Raw genomic sequence first — 13,943 nt, 5'->3', positions numbered from 1 at the left:
TTGGCCGTGTTTTAGGAGACTGGTAACTAGTGACGTAAATTCGAGAACCGAGAAAAGCGATTGTCAAGGATACGAGTAGACAAAGTATTGTAAACATTGACCCGTTAGTGACTTTCATTCCTTCAAAAAACATAAATTTCAATATATAATTTCACAAGATGGCTACGAACTATTACGGGAGTGATTGCAGCTCTGAAAGCGAGATTTCAAGTATATATTCAGAGGAAGAGGATGGAGAAATTGAGGACGAATGCCATCAACATGCTGAAACACACGAGTCAGATGATAGCTACCCCAGGTCTGAATCTCACGAATTGGTAGGACCATATTCTTCAGAACCACTTGCTGATGCGGACTGGCTCAGTGTAAAATTGTAATTGTAATCTCAAATTGTAAGGCCAATTTGAAGAAGGAAGTTGATGCTCCTATTGAAACCAACGTACTCCATCGCCGTACTGCTACCAGTTTCATTTCTCTAAAAGGAACAATGGCACAATGCAAAGATTAGCATTAATTATCTTATAGAGTCAAATAAGAATGTGTGTACAGAACATAATGAATGTAAAGTCAACAAAGTGCTTTTTTACAAGTTTAATTCTCACTACCTGTTTTGGCAGTAAGGACAGATATAGTAGAATCATAACATCCAATGATGATAACATACCTGTACGAGGGAAAAATGAATAATGTTCGGCAAATTACAAAGGAAGATTGAGTATACTCCAAATTTGGCGCTGTGCCCCATGCTGTCATGCCTGGCATCTCCAGATAGTGTTAGGGGCTCTGGCAGTGACTTTACTTCACTTAGCATTACTTTTTGGTACTTTTTCCAAAACAGCAGGATGGAAGGAAACAGCTTTTCCTAAAATTCAAAAAATAAATTTACATGGAAAATAATTCTCCTACTTCTCAGGTACAGAGCCCTTGTTTGCATTACTCAACTAAATTCAACTATGATAGATCATTTTTATAAATAAAGCATTTTGTAAACATTGCGTACCCCTTGATGTTTAAAGAAAGTAGTAAGTGTGATGCAGGCAACTCCCATGTGCTGAAATAGCCTGAAAACCTTGCTTGCAGAAGCACCTGCAGTTAGGACAGCAAAGCACAGGAGAATATTACCAGCTGGGATCTTAGTGCCTGTCATGTTGGGTTGGCTTCTCCAAGTATTTTCCTTCTTTGGGCATCTGGGGTTTTGGCATGTAGTAGTGATATTGACCATAGTCCCTACTTCTCGGTATGTCACAACAGGGTTTTCAGTCTTGCAGGAGTGGCAGAAGGAGAACAACAATAACAGCTTGGACAAGAAGACAATGTACTTAGGCTCAGTTCTAGTGCTATAGTTGCTTGAATTGAATCTGTAAGACAAAACAACAGCAAAACAAATTATTTTTTGTCAAGATTTAAACTATAAAGATCAAATTTATTCCATACCTCTTTCCTGTCATATGCTCTTCATCCTCCGTTTCAGTTTCTGTCTCTGTATCTGTGTAGGGGTGATAGTCAACGTCATCAGGGATACTCTCAGGCTCTTCCTCTGTAATGTCATAGTCAACTGTGTCCTCATCATCTTCCTCCACTTCCATATTTACATACTCATCGTCTTGTTCCAAATTCTCTCCGATCCTTTCTCCAAGACCTTCTTCATGGTCGTTCAGCTGTGTTAAATTACACTGAATACCACAGGACGATTTTGGAGTGGGTTCCTTTGCCAGAGAATCGATCTTGTTTTTTAAATCGATGCATTTATTATGTAGCAATCGTTTTTCTTCTTTGAGCTTTTTGCAAGCCAAGCAATCTGGAGTCTGGGTGCTGAAATCCCGCGCTGAAGAACAATCCTCGGCACTGATTACTGTATCAGGCTCCTCTGCATTGTCTACAAGTAACCTGTCTTCATTCTCAAGCTCTGTAACAGGTCCCATGGCTTCTCTGGACTCACCAGTACTAGCAGCGATCATGTCTCTAAGAATCTATATAGTAAACAAACGATAGTGCTACAGTTGGGGCATATAGTCCAATATGTGTGACATTTTTTTATTATCAATCGACGACTTACCTTTCGGCGATTTCTTTGAGAATTGTTGGCTTCAGCTGAACTAGTCGATGGAACTGGGTAAAGTTTTGGGTATGACACAATTCCGGTCTCATCCCTTACTAAGTGTGCCAGCTTTCTGCAGCGTCGCTTGATAACAGACGAAGGTGAACTAAGCTTCCTCATAAAACGTGCACATAACCAAGGAACGATGGTATCCGTAGAGAAATGGGACTACTTCATAGAAGGTCAAAAAGAACAGAAATGGAATGCGCTGTGTTATTACCAAGACCATCGACCACAGTATTACCATCTGCGTGCCAGCATGCTAGCATATGCGCACATCAATCTCTTAGCAATGCTGCTACGGTTTGACAAAGAGGACATCCCACGCGTAGCCACGGATTCCTTGTATGTAAAGCCAGAAGTGTTAGAGAAGATGCAGGAGTTCTACACTGCCGATGAACTTGCAGAAAGTGGTCAATGGCGCGTCAAAGATGAGGAGATAAAAGCATGGAGAGGCCGTGTAGAATATCACGGAGAACATCTTTACGGTAGCGTGGAACCAACCGGGGAGCCTCTACCGTCGGTTGCGGACCCAATCTCTTACCAACGCTTCTCTTACCTTTGCGGAACGGGAGGCAGTGGTAAAACTACCAGGGTTTTGGAACTCTTTCCAAAGATAAAGGTGTTAACGCCAACGCACCGTCTGGAAAGAGAATTAACGGAGATGGGTTACGACGCGCAGACCTACCACAGCTTCTTCCGCTGGAATGGTCAAAAGTGGGTACCAGAAGCCATCCACGACATACCCCCGGTGATACTTTGGGATGAGATTTGCACCGTTCCTTTAGAAATCCTGCAGGAATTTGTAGAATTCCTCCGTGGAAAGTGTCAAGTGATATTCGCCGGAGATCCTTGCCAGCCTCCTCCAATAACCGGAGAGATGCCCCATAAATGGTTAAAAGAAATGGTAGACCACTCCGAAGAAATTAACACCGACTACCGCAGTAAGGATCAAATAAGAAACCTGAAAGCAGAACTTTGGGGCCTTAGTGACGCGGAACAAAACAAGATACTACGCAAGAGGGTACGAGCGAAGTCCTACGAGGACTTCCTTCACACATGGCATCCAAAGGATTTGGTGCTAAGCAGCAAACGCGCATCACAGTCTCGCATACAGAAAGACTTGCTAAATATACACCGAGAGCGCTTCCCTACACATCCCATACCTGTTTCTTACAAACCCCACGATACCCGAATGCAAAAAAGAGATGTCTGGGTACCTGGTACCGACATCCAACTACAAAATGCTGTAACACATGATAAAGCCTGGGTACCCATAGAAAAGGTGGAAAAAATTACCTCCCACCCAGATTGGCGCTTAGGTTACTGCATGACAGTCCACAGCGCGCAGGGGCTTACCATAAAAGAAACCTTATGGATCATAGACCAGCGGCTGTGTTGGAGCAACCTTATCTACACCGCCGTAAGTCGTGTGGAGTATGCCAAACAGTTAAAAAGAGCCTGGGGGCCGCAACTGCGCTACGACCGCACCCCAGAAGACATAGTAAAGGAGAACATTGCCAAGAAACTCCTTCGCTACAAGCGCCACGACGAAGAAAAGAGCAAAGATCCCCGCTATGCGGGAATAAAGTTTGACCTATGCGTGGACGACGTCTATAAGAAAGGGGCACGGTGTGCCAAATGCAACATACCTCTACTATGGAGGTTTGACCCGAATGATGATCAGCAGTTCTCCGTGGATCGTATCAACAACAAACGCGGGCATTGTAGAGGCAACGTAAGACTGACATGCCTAGAGTGTAATCGGGCACGTGGAGCAGCACTACTTTGAGTCTTTGGGGACTATGAGCAGCTCTTCCTTGACAAATCCACGACTTGGGCCATCTAGGTAATACAACACGGGTTGCCCTTGCTTGGTGACGGACTTCGAAATCTCATACGTTTCCAAAGACCAGTTAGGATCCGTGGCTCTCTTACTGCCACCTTCGAGTTCCCCCGTCTGATAGAGGTATCTGACCACTATGTCGCGGGGGAGCTTTTTTTCCTTCAGTCCGACCGCCCTCGAACTTCTGACGTAGGACTTGTGTTCCACGTGTTTCTTTTTTATGGCATCCTTGGGTTTCATTCCCGTAGCCCTGGCCGCCTCGTTATTTAAAGCCGCGACGACCTGGGGGAGCCTCTGAGTCCATTCCCTGTTGCGTTTGGAGGGATCTTCCAGCGCCAGCGAGCCCGTTGTGCCCGCGGACATTTGTGCCTGTCATGCGCGCGCGCCCGCGCCAGTGACGCCTGTTCATTACTGTTGTTATTGGTCGGCCATCTTGCGACTACGTTTCATTATTAAAGCTTGTTCATTCGTTTACGTCGTTCGTCGTGTTCACTGGCGTGGTGGCAGCGATTAAAGGACCCACGAACAACAGTATAAATACAACGATCAATAGCAGAAGTCTCGTAACGAGCCAACCTGTACGGTGGTTGGAAAACGAACAGCAAGAAACGTACACAAGAGCTTACGAAACACATTCACACGGCCTCATCAACAATCACCCAAACCATCGACTCCAAAAATGACTTCAACAAGAGCACCAAAACAATGGACACTGACTAAAAACGAGACAATCACTTCCTTCGAAGCATGGAGACAAAACCTACAGTATACATTATCTCTCGACGTAAATTTCGCATCCTTCCTTGGTGATACCGTGACGTGGCTAAAGAAATCTCGAGGCCCTCTAAGAGGCTTTACTGATGACGGTGAAGCAGTCCCTGTCGCTAGACGTCGAACAGCACAGCAAAAGTGTACCCATCTGGAGTTGATGCTTGGCCAAATCGCTAATTATTGCCCAGTTATCTCTAGAAATTCAATTGTCAAGAACTCAACATCTATCAACTCCATCTGGCAAATGATTCGCATGCATTATGGGTTCCAGTCCACCGGAGCACACTTTATCGACTTTAATAACATTAAACTGGAACATGACGAACGCCCAGAAGACCTCTTTCAACGACTGATGTCCTTCGTCGAAGACAATCTCCTCATCGCTAATGGCAATATCACCCACCATGGCGAGATTATAACCGCCGACGAGGAATCAACACCCAGTCTTGAAAATATGATCGTTCTCACCTGGCTTAGACTAATCCACCCGGACTTACCAAACCTCGTAAAACAACGATATGGCACGGAACTTCGCTCCAGAACCCTCGCATCGATAAAACCAGAAATCTCCCAAGCGTTGGACTCACTGCTTGACGAACTACGCACAGCCGCTGATTCCAAGATACTACGCGCTACAGCGTCAAAATTTAGATTCCCTGCCTCACGTGAACCAAACAAATTGCCAAACAGTCGCCGCCCAACGACTTCCAGACGCCCCAGGTCATGCCCACTATGCAAAGAAGCAGGCCGCGCAGATCAACAGCATTTCCTAAGTAAGTGCCCTTACTTACCTCCTGAGGACAGACTCTTCCTCGCCAAGACTCGCTCGACAACCAACTATGAAGAGGAAGTAGAAGAAGACGACGATAACCTAGATCTGTACGCACCTGATCAAGTTGACAGTGAAGCGTCAGCCCTTCCGTCCGCACGTTCCATCTCCCGAAGGGTCAGCACCAGAAGGTCACCCCTACTCAACGCCTTCTATCGACAACACCCAGTGAGGCTGACCCTCGACACCGGCGCCGAAACCAGCATGATTAAAGCGTCCGTTGCCCAGACACTTGGTCTTACCGTCGAAAAGTCTTCCCAACAAGCATTGCAAGCCGATGGTACGACACCGCTGACCGTTATTGGCGAAGTACACGTCCTGCTCTCTCGTTCCAACAAGAAACTCGCGCTCGACGCCCTCGTAGTAGAGGACATAGATGTTGACATACTCGCTGGAATACCCTTCCTCATCGCGAACGACATCTCAGTTCGCCCAGCCACTCAACAGATAACTATACAAGGCTCCGAAACCATCTTGTACCACACCGATGAAAAACACAGCACTCAGGCTCACACCATACGCCACGCCACGTCGTATGTGTTACGTTCATCGTCGCCCACCACCGTTATCTGGCCTGGAGATTACCTAGAAGTTGACGTCCCCCCCGAGCTGGGAACTGACAACACTATCGCCATTGAACCCCGTAGTGATACGTCCCAACTCAAACGCCCTCCACCCAGCGAAAACCCATGGCCCCAACCACGAGTCATAGATACAGTCGGAGGTAAAGTGCGAATTACCAACACGTCCGACGAACCATACACCGTCCGACGCCACGACCACATCTGCTGGGCCCGCCCAACCGTCCCAGCGACTCCTCCCGAAGCGGCTCCACCCTCAACACTCCCCGTTACAGAAGTAAAGCCTACCCCGCCGTCCTCAGGCAGCGTAAGTCTAGATCCAGACAAGCTACTTACAAGTTCCATGCGTGACCAATTCCAGAAGGTCCTACAGAAATACGACAACGTCTTCAAACCGGACATTCCAGGGTACAACGGAGCAGCGGGCCATATAGAAGCCCGCGTAAACATGGGACCGGTACAGCCGCCCCAACGTAAAGGGCGCCTTCCTCAATACTCTCGAAACCAACTAATAGAGCTGCAAGAGAAGTTTGACGAACTGGAAAGAGACCAAGTCTTCCAAAAACCCGAAGATATCGACGTGGCAGTAGAATACCTGAACCCCTCCTTCCTCATAAAGAAACCCTCTGGCGGTCATCGCCTCGTCACTGCCTTTGCAGACGTGGGACGTTACAGCAAACCCCAACCATCACTCATGCCAGACGTTGACTCCACACTACGCACCATTGCACCATGGAAGTTCCTGATAAAGTCTGATCTCAGCCGCGCCTTCTACCAAATACCCCTTGCTAAAGAATCCAGGAAGTACTGCGGCGTAGCCACACCATTTCGTGGCGTACGCGTTTACTGCCGCTCCGCAATGGGAATGCCCGGCTCAGAAACAGCACTCGAAGAGATGATGTGTCGAGTACTCGGTGACTTCATCCAAGAAGGCTGCGTGGCAAAGATAGCAGACGACTTGTACTGCGGAGGAGCAAGCCCCGAAGACCTTCTACCTATCTGGGCACGGGTCCTGGAACAGCTTGACAGGTGCAACCTTAGACTCTCACCAACTAAAACGGTCATCTGTCCAAAGTCCACCACCATATTAGGATGGGTGTGGTCCCAAGGCAAACTATCTGCAAGTCCTCATCGCGTCGCGGTTCTTGCATCTTGTCCTCCTCCAACTACCGTCAAAGGCATGCGCTCTTTTATCGGGTCCTACAAAGTCCTTAGCCGCGTCCTACCAGAGTGTTCCTCCCTAATCGACCCCCTCGAAGGCGCAATCTCGGGTCTCCAGTCACAAGACAAACTTACGTTGAACGAAAGTCTTCTCCACAAGTTTAAAGCTGCTCAGCAGGCCCTCACGTCAACCAAAGCCATCGCTCTACCACGTCCATCCGACTCCTTATGGATCGTAACAGACGGCTCCGTAACCAAACGTGGCCTCGGAGCAACACTATATGTGTCCCGTGAGAACAACCTCTATCTTGCCGGATTTTTCAGCGCAAAACTCCGCAAACACCAAGTCAACTGGCTGCCCTGTGAAATTGAAGCACTGAGTATCGCCGCGGCCGTCAAGCACTTCAGCCCGTTTATAATACAGTCTGAACACCATACTTGCGTACTCACTGACAGCAAACCATGCGTCCAAGCCATCAATAAACTCTGTCGCGGCGAATTTTCCGCAAGCCCTCGGGTAACATCATTCCTAACTACCGTTAGCCGATATCAAGTCACGTTGCAGCATTTGGCCGGTACGGCTAACCTCCCTTCAGACTTTACGAGCCGCAACGCTCCAGAGTGCCAAGAACCAACATGCCAGGTGTGCAGTTTCATCAAAGAAACAGAAGACTCTGTCGTCCGTGACGTGTCCGTTCAAGACATCATCGACAACACCAAGTCACTTCCATTCACCACGAGATCAGCATGGCGAGAAATCCAAAACGGATGTCCCGACCTCCGCAGAGTCCATGCCCATCTGAAACAAGGAACTAGACCCTCGAAGAAACTGACTAACATAAAAGACATCAAACGCTATCTAAACGTAACGTCCATCTCCAAAGACGGCATTCTAGTAGTCAAACGCAACCAACCTTTCACCCCCTCATCTGAGGCAATAGTAGTACCACGGTCCGTACTTGATGGTCTTCTCACAGCTCTCCACGTTCGTCTAAACCATCCATCTCGCAACCAGCTTCAGATGGTTGTACTACGCCACTTCTTTGCGTTAGACATGAACAGTGCCCTAACCAGGGTATCCTCGTCATGCCACCCATGTGCCTCCTTACGGAAGTTTCCAAGTTCTCTCGTAAGCCAATCATCTGAAGAACCACCCGACGTCGTCGGCATATCCTTCGCTGCTGACGTTATCAAACGACAACGACAAGCAATCTTACTACTCAGAGAGTGTTCGACATCCTACACCAACACTTGTTTAATACAAGACGAAAAGTACGACACCCTGCGCGACGCCCTTACACGCCTCATTGTGGAACTACACCCTTTGGACGGTCCAAGAGCAGTCATTCGAGTAGACCCTGCACCAAGCTTCTTATCTCTTAGCAACAACGACGGTCTAAAACACTTGAACATTTGGCTCGATGTTGGTCGCATAAAGAATAAGAATAAGAACCCAGTCGCCGAAAAGGCTATTCAAGAGCTAGAAGAAGAGCTTCTGCGACAGGAGCCCGGAGGTGGACCCATTACTTCTACTGGCCTCGCACTAGCAACAGCTCGTCTCAACTCTCGCCTACGCCATCAAGGTCTCTCCGCTCGTGAACTATGGACACAGCGCAGTCAATACACCTGTGACCAACTCCCACTATCTGACTACCAGAATATAGTAGCGCAGCACCAGAAGAGGTCCACTAACCATCCCCACAGCGAAAAGTCCAAAGACAAACACGGAGTTGCCGCACCTCAGCCACAGATTCGAGTGGGAGACATAGTTTATTTGATCGCTGACCGCGACAAACTACGTGCTCGTGACCGCTACATCGTTACAGAAGTGAGCGACCCTTGGTGTTACATTAAGAAGTTCACCGGATCCCAACTTCGCGCCACATCATACAAGGTCAAGCTATGTGAGTGCTATGCCGTTCCCGCTCCCCTCGCCTCCTCCCACACTAGTACTCAAGTAATCCACAACGATGCCGACGAAGACTTCGCCACCGTAGACCCAACGTTAGCGTCAGAAGAACCAAGTCCACCAACACCCCCATCGGAACTTATCCGCCCATACGAAGTTGACTTACCAAGCTGGTGTAAACCAAACAATCAAGACAACGCATCGGAAGAAGACACCAACACAACCCCAGAAACAACTGAGCAAGACCCACCACCCTCGCAAGTCACTCTCACCGTCCCACTGCCCATCAACAACGAACTCAGCAGCGAAGAATCTCCCTCGAGACCACAACGAACACGCAAACCCCCAGCCTACCTCAAGGACTACTTCCTATATTGAGACATTATGCGACCTGTAGATGTATGAACCATAATAACTTTGTTATCCAGTTAATTAACAGAAAATAAGGAAGAAGAAGATACTGCGCCAGCGAGCCCGTTGTGCCCGCGGACATTTGTGCCTGTCATGCGCGCGCGCCCGCGCCAGTGACGCCTGTTCATTACTGTTGTTATTGGTCGGCCATCTTGCGACTACGTTTCATTATTAAAGCTTGTTCATTCGTTTACGTCGTTCGTCGTGTTCACTGGCGCAGCTCTTTCCAATATTGGTATCCAAAGAGACGCTCAGCCAGGGTTTTATTGAATCTTTCGACGATGCTCTGACCCCTGTGGTACTCTGCTTCGGCTCTCCTAATCTTAGTGTCGTGGTCTTTCAGGGTCTTAGTAACCACGCCCATGAACTCTGTCCCCGCATCCACTTGCAGCAGCTTAGGCCATTTCAAGACGTGCTTATAAATCCTACCTAGGGCTTCTGCGACTTCCCCAGAATCCTTGCTGGTTATGGGTTCGGCGTCCTTGTATCTGCTTGCGATATCAACTACGGTCAAAGCGTATTTATAGGCCTTTTTTCTCACCTTGTCGTGCGGTAAGAAAAGCAAATCCGCCTGATGAACTTCATTGGGGGTATTTACGGTAAAGCTGGGCCTGGGAATGTACTTGGGCACGGGAAGATAAACCTGCCAGAGGGTTTGTTTTCTTAGCCAGTTCTTAGCCGTTTCTTCTGATACCCTGGCCGCGGTCGCGAGTTTCTTGATGGCCGACGCTCCTCTCCAATAGCCTTCAGGCCCATAGTAAATCCTCTTGAGTTTGTCCTCTACGCGGCCCATTATATGAATTCCAAAACAAGATTGATCTTTCGCCCGTTGAAATCCACCGTCTCTCCGTCCACTTTAATGGTGATGTTTATGCTTTCTACCAAATTAGACAAATCATAGCTCAAAGAAATGGGAGTGTATTCTTCTGAGTCAAATGGATTACCTTTGGGCAGGAACTTGGACATAAGAGAAGACTTTTCTCCATTGTTGTAACTATGGACCAAGTCGCAATAGACTTCGTAAGAGGATGCGACTTTCCATTTTACGTCATATGTACTGCCGCTATTTATCGTGGTACTAGTAAGGCCCAGGAGTTCTACCAATGAACTGTCCTTTAGATTAGCGCTTCCACTATTTTTCTTGAATTTCATTTCATGGGGTAATCCTGTGGTAAGAGTATATCCATGCTTTGCTAGCTCCTTAGCCAGTGTTATGGGGGTGTAATGGGAATCTGGCATTTTTGGTTTGGTGCCGGAAGTTCCAATGACAAAGCCGCCAATCAAATTATACCAAGAATTGTACAAAGAGCAACTAACCAACCGAACCTTACAGGCTTTGATGGGAGGATTCAGATAAGTAGTAAAGTTATTCTTGTCGCTTTCCAAAAAGACGATCATTATATTAGATACGCCAAGGCTACGCCTCCCGCCAGCCCTGCGACTCCTATGAAGACCAACTCATTGTCTTTTTGTTTCTTAGAAGGCTGATAGTAATTCTTAAACTGAGGCTTTCTCAACCCCGTTAATGCCGCGGGGTGTGCTTGCACATAAAGTTTAAAGGCGTAGTCTGTATTTTCAAAGTTCTTATCCGCCTGCATTTTGTCTTGGTAGTTCTTGTCCAACCAATCCCTGTAAGCTTGTCTTTTTTCATTCCAAGCCGCCACGTCCCTTTGATATTTCTCCAGCGCTAAGTCGTGTCTCTTTCTTTCGGCGGCCAAATCTCCGCTTTTGTCGCCTCTGACTAATCTATCCAAATACTGACCACCATAATTAGCTCCAGTGAATGCTAAAGCTGCAATAACTCCACCTGCGACCACGCTAGCCATTATATATTAGAAAATCACACCGTAGGTAGGTACTTTTCCTTCCGTAGGTAATCCTTTACCATGACAGCCCCGCCTACGGCAGCGGTCATTTTAGCAAAATTAGCGAAGCTCTTGCTTGGGTCTTCAGTAAAGTCTTCTTTGAGCACTTTCTTACCTACCCAACCAATACCCGCAACGATGGAAGTAATAATAGCCGCTTCTTCAACAGTTTTCAATAACGCGGTCGACATTATATTACAAAGCGAGAAGGAAAATCTAGGTCGCCGCGGGTGATAAATCTACTCCATTTCAGGGATCTTACTTTTTCTAACAGCCGGTTCCACAGGTGCGTGATATGTTGCGGCCTCCCACTTTACTTTTGGCTTCGTAGCCCGCCATTGTAAGTAGAGGCTGCCCGCTGCTATAGCGACTCCTAACGCGCCAATGACGTATCCCGGATTAATAAAGGATTCCTCTTCTTTTTCCTCCGCCTTTTCTTCTTTTTTGGCTTTGTTCTTCCTGTTCATCTCCGCGAGCTTCTTTCCGGCAGCGACTCTGCCCGGAGATTTAGCCTTGGTAATCTTTTGCTCCTCTTGGGGCTGCTCTACCTTCGACTCTGGTTCACTCATTTATATCTAAGGACTTGAAGGACTTGATAAGTAACTTAAGGTAACCTGGGTAAGTACTTGAGAAGGACTTGACAACGACTTGACTAAGTACTTGAGGTGACTTGACAACGACTTGACTAAGTACTTGAGGCGACTTGATCAGGTACCTCAGCAAGTGCTGCCTGGAAGACCTTTTCGACTTCTCTGTCCTTCTTGAAGTCCTTCCAAGAGGCACCAAAGGTGCCCGCAAGTTCCTTCAAGTCGACGTGCGGAGCTACGTGAAGTGCCGCAGAGGCGACTGCCATTAACTTACCGCACTTCAAAGACAACCACCCACAGGTTATCTTAAGTTCTTGAGCAATAACGTAGTCCTCGCTTATGTCCTTCCGCAGTTGCTCCACGTCGTCTATGGGCAGCGCAAGTCCAAGCAATTTAGTTGCAAATCGGATAGCGGAGTCTGCTACGGCGTCCGTGGTCTTACTTGCAAGGGCGGCCTCGTACCTCTTATGGAACTTCTTAACTTCCTCTTCTGACAACTTATTAACTTGCTCATGGGTAAGTTCCTTGCCTATCATTTCTTTACACTTCCCCGAAGACACAAGGATGTTAAGTTGTTCCTTGAGGTTACTTTCGTCTAACTGCGCGGGGACTTCATCTAAGAGCGGCTCAATGTCCATATACATTAGGAATCATAGATTCCAACCGTGTAGGGAAACCTCAAAGAGAAGATCATCTTGGAATGTTGGTGCGTTTTTAAATGCCGGATGTATTCATGCAACTGTTCCTTGCTTATCTCACCGCCGTAGTCGCTTAAGATGGTTTCCACATCAGACTTACTGGGAGTATAAAATACGACAAGCGAACCTATGTTTTCCCTGAAGGGCTTGGAGACACTGGTAAGCTGCTGGGAAAGCAACCAAACGCTGATATTGTCGTGTCTACCGCTGAAAGCGAGCTTCACTAATTCGGAAGTGCGTCTTTTTACGTCGTCCCCGCAGGCGATGTCATCCAATATGAGTAAAGTCTGTGTATCTTTAGGGAATTGTTTGTGCCAAAACTTAAGATGGCTGGATAACTCGTTAGGATCTAAGATATCTACAAAGAAGTCGTCATCTTTCACTCCTATGCCCGTCCAGGTGCGGTTATTCACGTAGGTGGGGCAAAGCAGCACTATGTAGTCGAAGCGGTATCTAAAGGGTCCTAATAGCTGCTCCACTACGAATTGGGTCTTTCCGCAGCCGGTGGGTCCTACTATCAGAGCATTGCAGGGAATATGGTTCGGATCCATTATATATACGATGGACCCAGTGGACGCAGTAAGAAGGATTGCCGGCAACGCAAAAGATAAAAGAGACACCATAGAAATGCAAAGGGAGGAGATCGATCGGTTAAAAGAGCGCGTGCAGGAGTTGTACGATGAAATGTGTGGTCTGAAGCGCGCAGAAAGGTTTGGTGCGCTTTTGACGATGGCCGGTTGGGCAAAAGAGTCCGTTAAGGACTTCATGCGGTATCCCTTATAAGGGTTAATAAATTCTTATTATATAATGAAGTGTAAGGATTGCGACAGGGAGTTCAGTAGCAAACAGGCTTTGCAATATCACCAAAAAAAGAAGGTATGTTTTAAAGAGGTGGATAACGTCACCACCTGTGGCACTTGCAGCCGGCAGTTTAGCAGTAAACAGGCGCTGCGATATCACGTGGAAGGAAGGGTGTGTTTGAAGTCTAAGGAAAGACGTTGTGCTGATTGCAATCGGCTCTTTAGCACGCCCAAAATGTTGCAATACCACCAAGAAAATAGGGTGTGTTTAAAGGATGTGTGTGCGCGCTGCGGGGAGCTCTTAACCGACGCATGGCATCAACATAGATGTCGTGGTAATTATGATTTGGATGTCGTATGCGAGGAGCATGGCGATATCGCTGCGAG

General features: G+C 47.4%; 2 protein-coding genes across 2 annotated transcripts; one reads left to right on the top strand and one right to left on the bottom strand.

Moving 5' to 3' along the window:
- Nucleotides 1-369: 369 nt before the first annotated feature.
- LOC148904724 (uncharacterized) lies at nucleotides 370-1,875 on the bottom strand. The gene is made up of 4 exons (XM_089025261.1): nucleotides 1,435-1,875; nucleotides 1,001-1,358; nucleotides 665-862; nucleotides 370-475 (listed from the first exon to the last, which is right to left on the bottom strand). The coding sequence occupies exons 1-4, from the start codon at nucleotides 1,584-1,586 to the stop codon at nucleotides 386-388; spliced, it is 798 nt and encodes a 265-aa protein (XP_088881387.1). The 5' UTR covers nucleotides 1,587-1,875; the 3' UTR covers nucleotides 370-385.
- A 2,488-nt stretch (nucleotides 1,876-4,363) lies between these two features.
- LOC148904723 (uncharacterized) lies at nucleotides 4,364-9,792 on the top strand. The gene has a single exon (XM_089024755.1). It carries the CDS (start codon nucleotides 4,624-4,626, stop codon nucleotides 9,571-9,573), a length of 4,950 nt encoding a protein of 1,649 aa, XP_088880881.1. The 5' UTR covers nucleotides 4,364-4,623; the 3' UTR covers nucleotides 9,574-9,792.
- Nucleotides 9,793-13,943: the final 4,151 nt, after the last annotated feature.

Source organism: Actinia tenebrosa, unplaced genomic scaffold (assembly GCF_029948245.1).
Source record: "Actinia tenebrosa isolate PJP-AT-01 unplaced genomic scaffold, QUT_ActTen_1.0 PGA_scaffold9__36_contigs__length_13948895, whole genome shotgun sequence".
Lineage (NCBI taxonomy): Eukaryota > Metazoa > Cnidaria > Anthozoa > Actiniaria > Actiniidae > Actinia > Actinia tenebrosa.
This window is presented reverse-complemented; position numbering and strand designations above follow the sequence as displayed.

Coding starts and splice junctions, on each gene's coding strand:
- LOC148904724 (XM_089025261.1), bottom strand. CDS start 1,586: ATGGAAGTGGAGGAAGATGATGAGGACACAGTTGACTATGACATTACA. Junction 863..1,000: donor CTTTCTTTAAACATCAAGGG/GTACGCAATGTT, acceptor TTTGAATTTTAG/GAAAAGCTGTTTCCTTCCAT. Junction 476..664: donor TTCATTTTTCCCTCGTACAG/GTATGTTATCAT, acceptor TGTTCCTTTTAG/AGAAATGAAACTGGTAGCAG.
- LOC148904723 (XM_089024755.1), top strand. CDS start 4,624: ATGACTTCAACAAGAGCACCAAAACAATGGACACTGACTAAAAACGAG.